The following is a 13,129-nucleotide window of genomic DNA, read 5'->3' as shown; positions in this document are numbered from 1 at the left end:
TACTTACCTTAAACTTCTTCTTTTTCATCGGGATCGACGAATTTGTGAGAGTTTTACTAGAAGCACGGGTGCTTCGGTCACGCTCATCTAATTCCTCAATCTTTCGCTTCTTCGTGCCGCTTCTGGAAGACGCTCTGAACTGCTGCGTGTTGTCCTTGAGAGGAGTGGCGGGGGCCGTCCTGGAGATGGCGGCCCTGGAGAGGATCATGAGTGTGTGCGCTGCCATGTTCACACTGTTCTCACTCCCCGTTTCACTGGCAGGGCTACAGGCAGGCAGCTCCTGGGCACCGGGAGGGGCCAGGACCTTGGCAGGGCCGCTGTCTTCCCCAAAGCGCCGGGCGGAGGGGGCCTTGAGCCCGTCTGCCGGCTCTTCTCTGTGCTTCTCCCCCACCCCCGAGCCAGGCGTCCGGGGTCCAGGCAGCTCGGCACCATCCGTGACCCTGTTTACGGGGCTGTGCCACTGGGCGTCACGGAACGTTTCTGCGGCGTGTTTGGTCAGTGGGTTCATCAAAGAACTGGAAGACTTGGTTTGCTCTTGTTTAAGCTCCTTCCCGGCTGACCCTACGGAAGCAGCACCTTTCCCACTGGAAGACGTGCCTTGTTTTTTGGTTATTTCTTGCAATGAAGCTACAGGTTTCTCATTCCTTAAGCCCCCATTTTGCTGACTACTAGACAGTTTTGGAGTTTCTGGATTCTTCTGCCTTTCCACGTCAGTGCACAATTCATTCTCCTTATTCGCGGTTGTTTTATGAAAAGACTCAAGTATGGTTTCCGCGGGGGCGACTTTCCTTTCTGCCGGAGCTTCTTTGACGCTCGTATGTCGGTGGACCGCAGGTTCCGATTTGGAAAGAATCTTGGGCACAGGTAGCTTCTCTCTTTTGAGAGCACTGCTGGACGGGGGCTTGAGGGTGGAGGGCACAGCATGCGAGTCGGGATTAGGGAAGGTGTCATTCCTGTCCTTGTTTGGGGACGTCGCCTTCTGGCTGGGCCCCTGTGGGCCGGCCAGAGGAGTGCCGCTGTCAAAGCTGAGCACGCGCCTGTAGCTCTCCACTGGCCTCTGAGAGCTTTGAGACGTGCTCTCCCCCGCGACGGGAGATGCGCCTTCTTCCTTTTTATCCCCGAGCTCTGAGACTATAGTCTTGTCAGACCCTTCATTTCTGCAAAAGAATAAAAAATTGCTTTAGTAACATAATTTATTTACTCAGAACGTGCAAATCATCAGTAATAAAAGCGACTCTCAGGTCACAGAGATGGACTTGGGCACTTGTTTTGCACATGGCTGACCTTGGTTCCATCCCCAGCACGGCGACCTCCAAAAGCTCGAGAGTCAGGAGAAACACCAAGCACTGACAGGTATGGCCCCAAACCCAATAAACGCATCACTGTATCACCGTCATCCCGCTGTTCATCGCTTTACTCAAGCAGGCGCCAGTAACGTCTCCATTCAACCCAGCCCCGAGATTTTAGCGGCCTCTCCTTACTCGTCTTTCCCAATGCTGCCGTATTGGAGGCTCTCTCAGGGTCAGGGGAATGAGACCTGTTGTTGTTACTGTTTTTGGCAAATTGCATAAGCCACGGAGAGCTTGTCGGGCTCTGCTGTGCCATATCCGCAGCAGATCTGCAAGGTGAACAGCCTCTGGCATGTTGGAATAAATTCATAAAGCCACAAAACCTAGGCTTACCTCTGTGCATGACATCCAACGACATGACCCGATGAATCCACCAAATTATTTACTTGTTTTCCTGGAATGGGAAATGAATTAATTAGAAAAGAAAGGCCAACTGCTCTGAAAGAGAACACATTCTTTCAGGCTGAATTCTCATGTGCCATAAGAATTAAAAAATAAATAAAAAAATAATTCCCCTTTCTGGGAGATGGCTCAAGGGTTGGGGTCCTGGGCTCTATCCCCAGAACAAGACATCCCCTGAGTACTCAGCCGTGAGTTTCCTGAGCATGACTAGGCATGGCGCAAAAAAACAAAATAAATTAGTATTTCCACACTCAGGCTGTGTGTGTGTGTGTGTGTGTGTGTGTGTGTGTGTGTGTGTGTGTGAGAGAGAGAGAGAGAGAGAGAGAGAGAGAGAGAGAGAGAATGTGTGTGGACTGAAGCTACAACCTCACCAGTACAAGGCGAGTGCCACTGCTTATTCCTGGGCCCCCAAGAAAAGCTTAACAATTGATGGCTAACATACAAATGAAACATACAAATAAAACATTTCCCCAACATGGCTTTACAGGCAGCTTCGGTTCAGGGAGCGGGTGTAAAGGACGGGAGCAACATTCTGCACACAGGGTCCCCAAGCCACCCTGAGCACTGCTGGGTGGAAGTGAAAAAAGAAAATGAAACAGCAGCTTCGCTCAAGGAGACAGCACCAGTGGGCACATGCCTACGAGGGGAAACATCGTGAGTTTGTGCCCCAGTACCACACGGCCTGGTTAACACTGCCAGGCTACCAGGGGCTGGGTCATCCCTCAGGCACGCAGGCCATGCTCTACCAGGAAAGGACCACTCAGGGAGTGGCCTCTACTTAAAACAAACAACAACACCGCCCCCTTTCAAAACAAAAAAAACCCATTGTTACAGACACAAGATTGCCACATATTAATTTTACAGAGGAAACTCAGGCAAATAAGAATTCAATGGCGCACTTAAGAATACAAACTAGAAAGCTCCTTAAAGAAAGCAATCTATATGGGCCAGAGAGAGAGCGTAGAGTGGGTAGGAAGCCTGCCCTGCACACCCTCAAGCTAGGTTTGAGCTCCGGTACCTCATATGGTCCCCAGAATTCTGCCAGGACTGATTCCTGAATGCAGAGCCAGGAATAAGCCCTGAGAACTGCCAGGAGTGGTCCCACCCCCAAAACCACACAGACAGAAAGCAATAAATTTCACTTAAAAATTTTGCCCATTAATCTGGAGTGATAGCACAGTGGGTAGGGCGTTTGCCTTGCATGCGGCCGACCCGGGCTCTATTCCCAGCATCCCTTATGGTCCTCTGAGCACCGCCAGGAGTAATTCCTGAGTGCAGAGCCAGGAGTAACCCCTGAGCATCTCTGGGTGTGACCCAAAAAGGAAAAAAAAAAAAGTTTTGCCCATTTATTATTGTCATGTTTGCAAGTCTATGTGACTCAGAATATGCTTTAGAATTTTAAAAGTCGTATTTTAAATCCAAACAGTTGATGTAGAGCAGGGAGATATGATGCTGGAGAGGAAGGTGAGATCCTGAGCATCCTATGTATTATGCAAAGTCTTTCCCCACTTTTGGAATTTTGGGTCCCACACGGCTCTGGGGTTACTCCTGGCTGTGCACTCAGGAATCACTCCCAGCAGTGCCTGGAGGATCATATGGAATGCCAGGGATTTAACCCAGGTCACCCACATGCAAGGCAAGCGTCCTACCTGCTCTACTGTGTCTCTGGTCCCTGCGCAAAAAAGTTTTAATGAAAATCCTGAGGAGTGTAAAACAGCAAAGACGCATGAAGAGTCACGTGGTTTTTGCTGCTGTTGCTATTGTTGTGGGGTCAAAGGTGCAGGTACTCGAGGGGGTCGTACAGGGTCGGGTATTTGAAATCGGGGACTCTTACAGCCCGCCCTTTTGTGAAATTTCCTTGACACCCCTCCCTATACTGTGTTTCTGGGCCACACCCGGCGGTGCTCAGGGCTTACTCCTGGCTCTGCACTCGGGGACTCCTAGCAGGCTCAGGCCCATTATTTGTACTACTGGTCTTCGGTTTGCACCTGCCTGTCCTTGGGGCTTACTCTTGGTTTTGTGCTCAGGGAAGCATATATGGCGCATCGACTAAACCCAGTCGGCATGTGCAATGGAGGCACCTTACCTGCTGCTGTACAATCTTTCTGACTCCTCTTTATTTTTGTTTTTTAAACAAAACTGGGGCTGGAGGATTGGCTGGAGACGGTCAGGCTTTTGTGCTGCACCTAGCTGGCCAGGGTTCAATCCCTAGCATCCCATATGGTCCCCTGAACCTGCCAGGATTCCTGAGCACAGAGCCAGGTATAAGCCCTGAGTAATGCTGAGTGTAGCCCAAAAACCAAAACCAAACTACCCCCATGAGGCTCGAGGGTTGAATAGTGGGTAGGCCTGCTTGCCTTGTACGTGGCTGACCCAGGATCCACCCCCAGCACCCCATATAGTCCTCGACACACTGCCAGGAGTAAGCCCCGAGCACCACTGGGTGTGGGTCCCGCCCACAACCAGTCTCCTCCAAAAAACCCAACAATAACAACAACAACAAAAAAACACTGCAAAGTTTGGATAAACACCAGTTAGGAAAGGAAGCTATTCCGTATTATAGTGTTTCTAGAAACAAAACGAAACAGATATAAAGATAATAAGCAAAGTGTTACCTGTGGAAGGCTTGTTTCTGGGTCCCTGGGTCTTCTGGGATTTGGGAGGGAGGGGGAGCTGAGAGAGATTTCTATTGCACAGAGGAGCCGTCATCGGCATATGAAAAACCTAGGCGAGAAGAAGCCGTGAGCGACACTGCCTGAAGGTGTCCGCGCTGCACTCCTAGATCCTCAGTCTTACCTGCCGAGGAGGAGCCGAAAAGGTGTTTCCACTCTGTCCAACCACAGACACAGGGATCATCCCCACCATTCCTTGAAGTACAGGCTGCACTGGAGAAGCAATTATGATGGCAGAGCCTAAAAATGATTTCCCATTAATGCTTCTTGACTTCGCAGAAACACAAACAACAAAGAAATCATTAACGTGAAATAAATCCTGCAACGTGCCAAGACAGAGTACAGGAATAAGGTGCCTGCACTGCATCGGCCTGACCCTGGTTAGCTGTTCGGCACTACACGATCTCCCGAGCACTGCCAGCTGCGTCCTGGGTAAGCCTGCGCCTGCGTGGCGAACCAACAGCCAGCTGGTTGCGCGTGTCGGGAAGCAGCTTCACCGATCAACCTTTCCATCCAATCCGCACTAACATTTTAGAAATGACGATCGCGGCCCACAAAATGGAATCTGAACTTTAACTCAAGACACTAAGATAGATGAATAAGCTTAAGATCCCTGAATCAGACTCTGAAACTCGATTCCTATAAACCGGGAGTGGGGAGGACCTGGCGAACCAGGGGTTCTGGTTCTGGTTCTGCTGTGTGACATACACCTTGCTTTGCACTGGCTGCCCCGACCTTCACAGCGTGTTCATAGCCAGATGGCTCTGGCTTAAAGAAAAGGTTCCTGACCCTGCTCTCAAAAAAATAGGAAATGAGAAAATGAGGGGAGGGGGTGATCTGTTACAGAGACAGCACAGCGGGAAGGGCACCGGCCGTGGACAACATGAGCTCTATGCCTGGCACCCCAAGTACTGCCAGGTGTAAGCCCTGAGCCCAGAGCCAGGAATAATTGCCAGGTGTGGCCAAAATACCAAAACCGAATCAATCCTACTCAGTAACTGTGCACTCGGAGAAATTAGACACCATTCTAGACAAATGAACTTCAGTATGTCCCCTTTTCCCCCCAATGATAAGAGGAAAGAGTCCTGTCCCCCATAGCAGGAACACTGGCACACGCGTGAGCCCCTTCACTGAGCTGTTCAGGAGGCTGCTACTGTTACCTTGTGAAAAGTTGGGCGACACAGCCTGGCTGACAGCAAACACACCGTTCGACCTGGGGGGTGTCTGTAACTGAGGTGCTGGAGGCTGAGGGGGCACGGGTGCCGAGTTTCCAGGTAAGACCACCACATTCGACTGACTGACAGCTGCTCCTAAGGCTGCAGGGTCCGTCACACAGGTAGCTATCAAAATGTTACTTGAACTGCCAAATGTCGTGGTTGGAGTTGGCAGCAACTGTATAAACCCGGAGTCCTTGGAGACACACGATGCAGCATTAGGCGGACAAGCGGACCCGTCTTCAACCTGAGCACTGTTTGCTGCCGAGTCTGCAGGTTTGAGAGCCAGGAGACTCTGCTCCACCGAGGCCGAATCCCCGTCTCTTTCAGCAGATGAAGTTGCCGAGGAAACGGCAGGTGCGGCTTCTTCTGAAGACAGGCCTTTAACCAATTCTGCACTTTGGGAAGATGTCTTAGTGGAAGAAGAGGACAGAATTATTGTAGGCAAATTTTCCCCGCTGATACTAGAAACGGCACTGTTAAGTTCAGAATCAGAGGAGACAAACGGATCATCGCTGATGATAATTTTGAGAGAAACAATATTCGATCCATCCACCTCGTCTGGGCTGCTGCTAGCAGGCTTCGCCTTAGTACTCTGGGAGTCGGGGTAAGAATCTCCCACTGAAGAACTGACAGATTCTGAAGGAAGAGCTTGTCTGTCTTCTCCATGATCACCTTCGGGCGGCACCAACGCAACTTCCCCACAGCTATTTTCTGCTAAAGACAGAAAAATGTGATCTCCATTTTCTTTTATACACAATGAAGGCTCCTGCGAATCCGAAGGGGCTTTCTCAGACTTGGAGAACGGAGTTTCACGCTCTGGACTGTTGAGCTCAGCAGACAATGAACCATTAAGTGACTGTGTATTTGAAGATGCTGAATCCCCAGGGTGCAGTTCACTCTGTTGGTCAGAGACAGTTACACCTGAACTTTCAGCAGACACAAGTGTTTTATTTTGAAGTAAAGAATTCTCTTGGCAATCTGAATGTTGTGATGCAACCGATAACACATTATTATTAACTTCAGTTTTACTCTGGTGAATTTCACTGGAATCTGGTGACTTGGAACCAGGCTGATTAGTTTTAAGACTGCCTGTGTCAGTTGAGCTTTCAGAAAATTTAATGTTTTTGGATGGTTTTTCAGTTAGTGGAGCATTTTGAGATAAAAGTTGACTGCTTTTCCCAGACAGAATTAAATTTTCATTGTCAGCTTCACCGCCAAGGGAAACAAATGAAGTTACTGGTACGTCAGACTGAGCAGGCTGTAAATGAGATGTATTCTGCACGTCTGGACAGAGAGAACTCTTGTCAACTGCCAGAGCCATTTCAGCCTCAGTGGACATCTGGCTTGTGTATAATCCAGCACAACGTTGATTACATTCAGGATCAGAATTTGTTCTTTGGTTAAAGTCGTTCAAATCAGGCACAGATTCAAAGGTAATATCAAGATTACACTTTTGGTCGGCAGGAGCAATGACTTTAAAGGCCTTTTTCTGGATGCCAGGGCTTATTGGGGGAAAATGTTCCTGGGCTTCTGGTCTAAGCTCACGAGGGTTGTTGACATTATTCAAAGCGTTTGAGGTATCTTCATTTTGAAAGGATGTACAGAATGTGGGTCCACCAGATTGATAGTCTATAAAATATCAAGATGAAAGATATGGTAAACATGTATAGCTTGGAATAGTAACCTACAATCTATTTTGCCATGAAAGATAACAGTCTTTTACATCACAGTAAGTGCAACTCTCATTTTCTGAGTATCAACACACTTCAAAGATTTACCAATGAAATCAAGTATCGAATTATTTTTGAAACTTCTTGAAAACAGATGATACAACGAACGAAAATCTCCAGACTTATGAACGCCTATAATTACCAACATGTGAAAAAAAGAAAGGTTCCAAATAGCAACTTTTCCAAAAGTTGACTTTTCAACTCTTTTAATTTCTATTGGTGTTACCTGGTATTTTTAAAGATGTCATGAGACAAAGTATATTTTACACGACCTATATTTGATCCTATTGTGCACTGCTTAATATTTAACACATTAACCAAGTATCAACCACCTTGCTAGTACTCTGGTACTGTCCTCCTGTTGTTCATTGATTTGCTGGAGTGGGTACCAGTAACGTCTCCATTGTGAGACCTGTTGTTGTTTTTGGCACGTAGGGTACAATAATGAATCATCCAGTCTTGCCTTGACTACTGCCAACCTCAGTTCCATCCCCAGCACTGCCTATGGTCCCGCAGGGCAGACGGGGGACACTCCTGAGCACTAAGCCAGGAACAGCTCCTAAGCACCATTGGGCCACAAAATGAAAATCTAAATACTACTTAGAAAGCATTTCAGAAAATAATCCCACTGATATACCACCATATATTAATTACATTGAGGACAGAAAACATTAATGACATAAAAAAAATCAAGAAAAAAGTATATCGATCACCATTTAATTTTGATCATGTAGGAGTGGGAGGGAACAGATCTGAGTGGGGAGATTAGCCGATACTATCTCCACTGCTAAATTTAGAGGTGGTGAGTTTCAACACAAAGAAGACTATATAAGACAGATTTCACAGTTCCTTTCAGCAGAATGGAGGCTCAGCTGGAGAAAAATCTTCCACACATAGTAAATGGTGACAAAGACATACCCACACTAAAAGTCAGCTTAAAAACAATGGAGGTTAAGCTTGTTGGACGCAAGCAGAGATCAGAAAGGAAGAATCCTGAGATATTCTAAGACTAGTGTTGGAAGTAATGATGCGAAACCTGAAAGCTGCCAGAGGGTTTTTTAAGGCACTGGACCAAGTATTGGCATTTAAGAACAGATGAGCACGCAAGATTATTTTCGTAAAATCTGCGGTAGAACAAATGGACAGAGGTTGTTCAGTAATGCAGTAAAGGAACGTGTTTTAGCAGGCACTAAAAGATATTAGGATTTTGGTTATTTTTAAGGAGGAGGAATAAAAGGATTAGTGACCAGGAAGCTTCTGAGGTATTACTGGTATTCCATTTTTTCACTTGAGAGACGATGTAGTATGGGTGCCTACCTTCGCCAGAATCCAGTGAGATGCACATTTTAAATTCTTTTTGCATTTTAAGGGTTTTATTTGGAGATGGGTGGACACACCCACTCAGTGCTCAAGGAGTTATGTGGTGCCAAGGACTGAAGCAGGGTCAGGCTTGTGCAAGGAAATGCCTCATTCCCTGTACTCTCTCTCAGCTAGCTGCAAACAGGTCTTTTTTTTTTTTGATTTTCTGGGTCACACCTGGCGATGCACGGGGGTTACTCCTGGCTCTGCACTCAGAAATTACTCCTGGCGGTGCTTGGTGAACCTGGTGATTAAACCCGGGTCGGCCCTACCCACTGTTCTATCGCTCCAGCCCTGCAAACACGTTTATTGTACTCTTCTATGCATGGGTTATGTCTGATAATAACTTTTAAGAAGCTGACAGATATCAAAGATGAACTTATTCACACCTTCTCTCTTAGTTACTGAAGAATAATCATGCGCCACATTGGTAAAATATGGGTTGAAAATGCAAAGAACTTAGTTTTTCACATCAGGAACAGGAAGACCTGAAAGCCTCATAAACCCTTAATTCAAGACCATCGCTACAGTGATCAGCTAAAATTGCTAAGTTGTCTAAATAGTAATGCACACTGGAATGAAAGTTTGTGCCTCAACAGCTATTATTGATTTTTGTCAAACTGCCCAAAACTATGAACACCAAATTGTACAAGTCAATAACCTACAGCAAAATAGGAAAAAAAAAAAAAGATTCCAAAAATTTATCTTTAAATCAAGACTGAACTCTCGGGAAATTTTAATAAAGAGAAAAAAATAAAAATAATCTCTGCAATAATTTGAACACCCTTCAAATTATTTTCTGCCTTTAAGTGTTTGAAGACTAATATTAGGATTTGTATTAACAAAATCAAATTCTTACCAGATTCTTCTGATTTAAAAGAATCTTTAACTGCTACATTAGTTTCATCAGCTAAGACTAAACTGGGAATGGTTTCCACATGCTGTACAGAAATGCCTTGTGAAATATTTTTATTATTCTTTGTTTTACCTGTTAAAAAGGGAAACAACTCGTTAAATCACCCCTCCCCCCCAAAAAATTAGTGTTAATTACTATAACTTAGCAGTGATAAGACAAATGTTAAAATTGTGGCTTCAATCACAAACTTCTAGATTTACTAATTTTGTTTTTTTATAATTATCATTTAAGGGCATGGGCAGTGTCACACCCAGCTCTGCTCAGAGCTTACTCCTGGCAGACTGGGGGACCATATGAGGTGGTGGGGATCAAACCTGGGTTGGCCTAAGCACAAGGACAGCGCCTTGAACTTTGTACTGGTTCTACTGCTCTGGCCCCACCTCTGCATTATTTTAAAGCTGCATTATTTATTACTGAAGTGTGCAGATTTTCTACCACTTTGTTCCTCAGGCCTCCTGGGGATGGGCGGGGGGTGGTCGGTGGGCCCCATTCCTGGAGAAACCTGCCAAACTGCTCAGGGCCGATAGTGTGGGCTGGACACCTCTGACCTCGTCTGGGGCTCAGGCTCATGTGCCATCCCTTGAGCTGGCTCCCAGACACTAAACCAGTCGTTCTTCTGACACTTTTTCTTTGCAGTGGCAGGTACTGCACCTGTATTTTCACACAAGCACGACAAATGCTTTGCACCAAGCTACATCCTGGTTCTCAGACTAATGGTTTTTACATATGGCCTGTGTCAGAATCACCTTAAAATCAACTTATTAGCATCATCTCAGTATTCTACGATGATGTCAGTCTGTGGGAGGGCTACAACATTAGGCAGTTGTACTGAGGGCAAAGGTGAATTTTCCCATTCTTTCCATATGTATAATCGTGCTCAGTATGAAGTTCATGCAGGAGTAGACCAGAACACATTTAGGCTGACTGGCACAAATGTCCACAAGAACAAAACAGAAAGCTAAAGTTTAAGTCAGAACTGGGGACAGGACTGTGGAGATGGCTGAACAATTAAGGGTGATGGTGTCACACAAGTCTGAAGGCCAGCACCAGATATTCCCCGGAGCACTGCTGGGGGTTAGGGGCAGCATCACAGGGCCCGAGCAGCTCCACATCGTAAAGCCCAGTGCAAAGATGGCCCACGGGGCTGCAGAGCATGCTTGGCATGTGGGAGACCCGGACCCAATTCCTAGGATCACAGGGTGCCCCAAGCAGAGAGCTGGGGGGGAGCCTCTGAGCATGAGCTGGGTATGACCCAAGAGACAAACTAAAAACCACAAAGCCAAAAACTAGTCAAAGCAACAACAACAATTCTTTCTCTACTGAATGTTTGGTTTAATAAGAATAGGAACTTTTTTAACAAAATAGGAGACTAACACCCAAGAGTGGCCGAGATTAGTACCAGGAGTTTTGCTCCATGGCTTGGAGGCCAGCCACACACTCTAGGGGAAAAGGGAGCTCAGATAGAGAAAGGAGCACCAAATAAAGGGTGTTGGGAGGATCCTCCCAGGATGGGAGAAGCATGCTGAAAGTAGGCTATAGACCAAACATGATTGCCACTCAATGCCTCTTTTGCAAACCACAACACCCAAAAGGAGAGAGAGAACAAAAGGGAATGCCCTGCCACAGAGGCAGGGTGAGATGGGGGAAATGGGGGGGTGGGAGGGACACTGGGACCCGTGGTGGTGGAAAATGGACAATGGTGGAGGGATGAGTGTTTGATCATTGTACAATTGAAACCCAAGCACAAAAATTTGTAAATCTACAACTGTACCTCATGGTGTTTCACTAACAAAAATTAAAAAAAAAAAAGTAAATGATGGAGAATGGGCACTGGTGGAGAGATGGGTACTGGATCATTGTATAACTGTAACCCAAGCACAAAAAATTTTAAGTCTACAACTGTACCTCATGGTGTTTCACTAATAAAAATTAAAAAAAAAAAAGAATAGGAACTTTTTCATCAAAAGAGACTGTCTACTGACCGTAGTCAAAAAGATCAAACAACGCTTGAAACGCTGGATCGGACTCAGTCTGCTCCAATATATCCTGGATAACTTCTTCCGACATGTGGATTTCATTCTGGGGGGGAAAAAAAAAAGAGAAGCAAACCTGGCTTAGTATGATTTAAGATCAGCAAAATAATTAAGAGGGTAAGTCAGGAAGTCACTACAGATCAGACCAACATTTGCAGTGGGGTCTGACTACAAGCAGCAAACCCAGAGATGGTCAGTGAAAAGCCTGGAGGGGAAACGATGCTACAGACAACCCCCTAACCTTTTTTCTTTTTTTTTGCACGTGCTTGTGTGTGTGGGTCAAACCAGACAATATCGAGGGACCACGCCCAGCAATGCTCAAGGGACTCCAAGCAACACCAAGGTGCGCCACGTGTAAAGCAAACGCCAAAACCCAGCCCTCTTCAGCCCAAAATAACATTTAAAAAACCACATTTAGTCAAATTTCATGTAAAGTTGATGCAAGTGATTTTTTTTTAATTGAAAAGACACGAATGTGCGTAAGAATGAAATTTCATGTAAAGTTGATGCCAAGTGATTTTTTTTTTTTTTGAAAGACACGAATCAGTGTAAAAATGAAAAGCAACATCGGGGAAGGTGGTGCAGAGGTTCAGGCTTCTGCCTCTACGGGGCTGACGCCGGCAGGAGGAAGGCCTAAGCATCACCAGGTGTGGCCCAAAGACTCACAAGTATTTTAGAAATCCCTACCCCACTTACCTGTTTACTTCTTAATGAAACTAACGCATACACAACTCAGCTGGGCCCTGCCCCTTGCTTTTAAAGTTACTCTGGTGGCTCGAGAGAGTTGTGCTGTGCACTTGCGGCGCAGCATGGCGATCCCTTACCTGTCTCCTCCAGCAGAAGAGGGTTTGGTCTTCATACTGCCCGGACATCCCTAGCCTGATGTTCTGCTTCTACTTGGGAATGGAAGAGAAGGCAGAGCCCCTCCCTGTCAGGGAACTCCCAGCCGCCTCCACAACTGACCTGCTCGACATTCAGGGCCCACAGCACCTGAGGCGTGCGACAGCATGGCAGAACTGCTTGACAAATCACATGCTGTTATACTTCCAGCTATTTGGTGAAGATGGGCAGAAAAGAAAGAGAGCGACCTCCAGCTTAATCCCTCAGCATCTTGCGCGGGGTGGGGAGGTGTTACAAGGCTCACCCCAACACAGCAAGGACCCCACATAACTAATGGGGAAAACCTGGAGAAGCCCACCAAGCCAATGAGGGAAAACAGGATCACCGAAGGCACAGACAACACCAACCAGCTCAGAAAATCCTCAGACGTTGTCTTTAGTGGCACCAGGATGAGGATGTTCAACGAGCTCAAAGAAATAACAGCACAGGCAGTCTGCAAAGTACAAGTACGAGTTGAAAGGGAAAAAAACGACAATCGGAAATGACAGAAATAAAAAGCACTATAGGTGATGTAAAAAAATTAGTAGAAGCTCTGAGTAGCAGACTGACGG

At 46.4% G+C, this 13,129-nt stretch overlaps 1 protein-coding gene across 1 annotated transcript in view; it reads right to left on the bottom strand.

The window, feature by feature from the left end:
• LOC130016933 (protein NPAT) overlaps positions 1–13,129 on the bottom strand; it is a 46,752-nt gene that overhangs the window by 3,561 nt on the left and 30,062 nt on the right. Inside the window, exons 11-17 of the mRNA XM_056107667.1 lie at positions 11,628–11,724; positions 9,589–9,717; positions 5,584–7,269; positions 4,548–4,663; positions 4,367–4,475; positions 1,683–1,743; positions 8–1,157 (exon numbers count right to left, since the gene is read on the bottom strand). Coding sequence (XP_055963642.1) covers positions 8–1,157; positions 1,683–1,743; positions 4,367–4,475; positions 4,548–4,663; positions 5,584–7,269; positions 9,589–9,717; positions 11,628–11,724 — 3,348 coding nt within the window. The remainder of the gene's footprint in view (positions 1–7; positions 1,158–1,682; positions 1,744–4,366; positions 4,476–4,547; positions 4,664–5,583; positions 7,270–9,588; positions 9,718–11,627; positions 11,725–13,129) is intronic.

The sequence above is a fragment of the Sorex fumeus genome, unplaced genomic scaffold (assembly GCF_029834395.1).
Source record: "Sorex fumeus unplaced genomic scaffold, SorFum_2.1 ptg000169l, whole genome shotgun sequence".
Classification (NCBI taxonomy): Eukaryota; Metazoa; Chordata; class Mammalia; order Eulipotyphla; family Soricidae; genus Sorex; species Sorex fumeus.
This window is presented reverse-complemented; position numbering and strand designations above follow the sequence as displayed.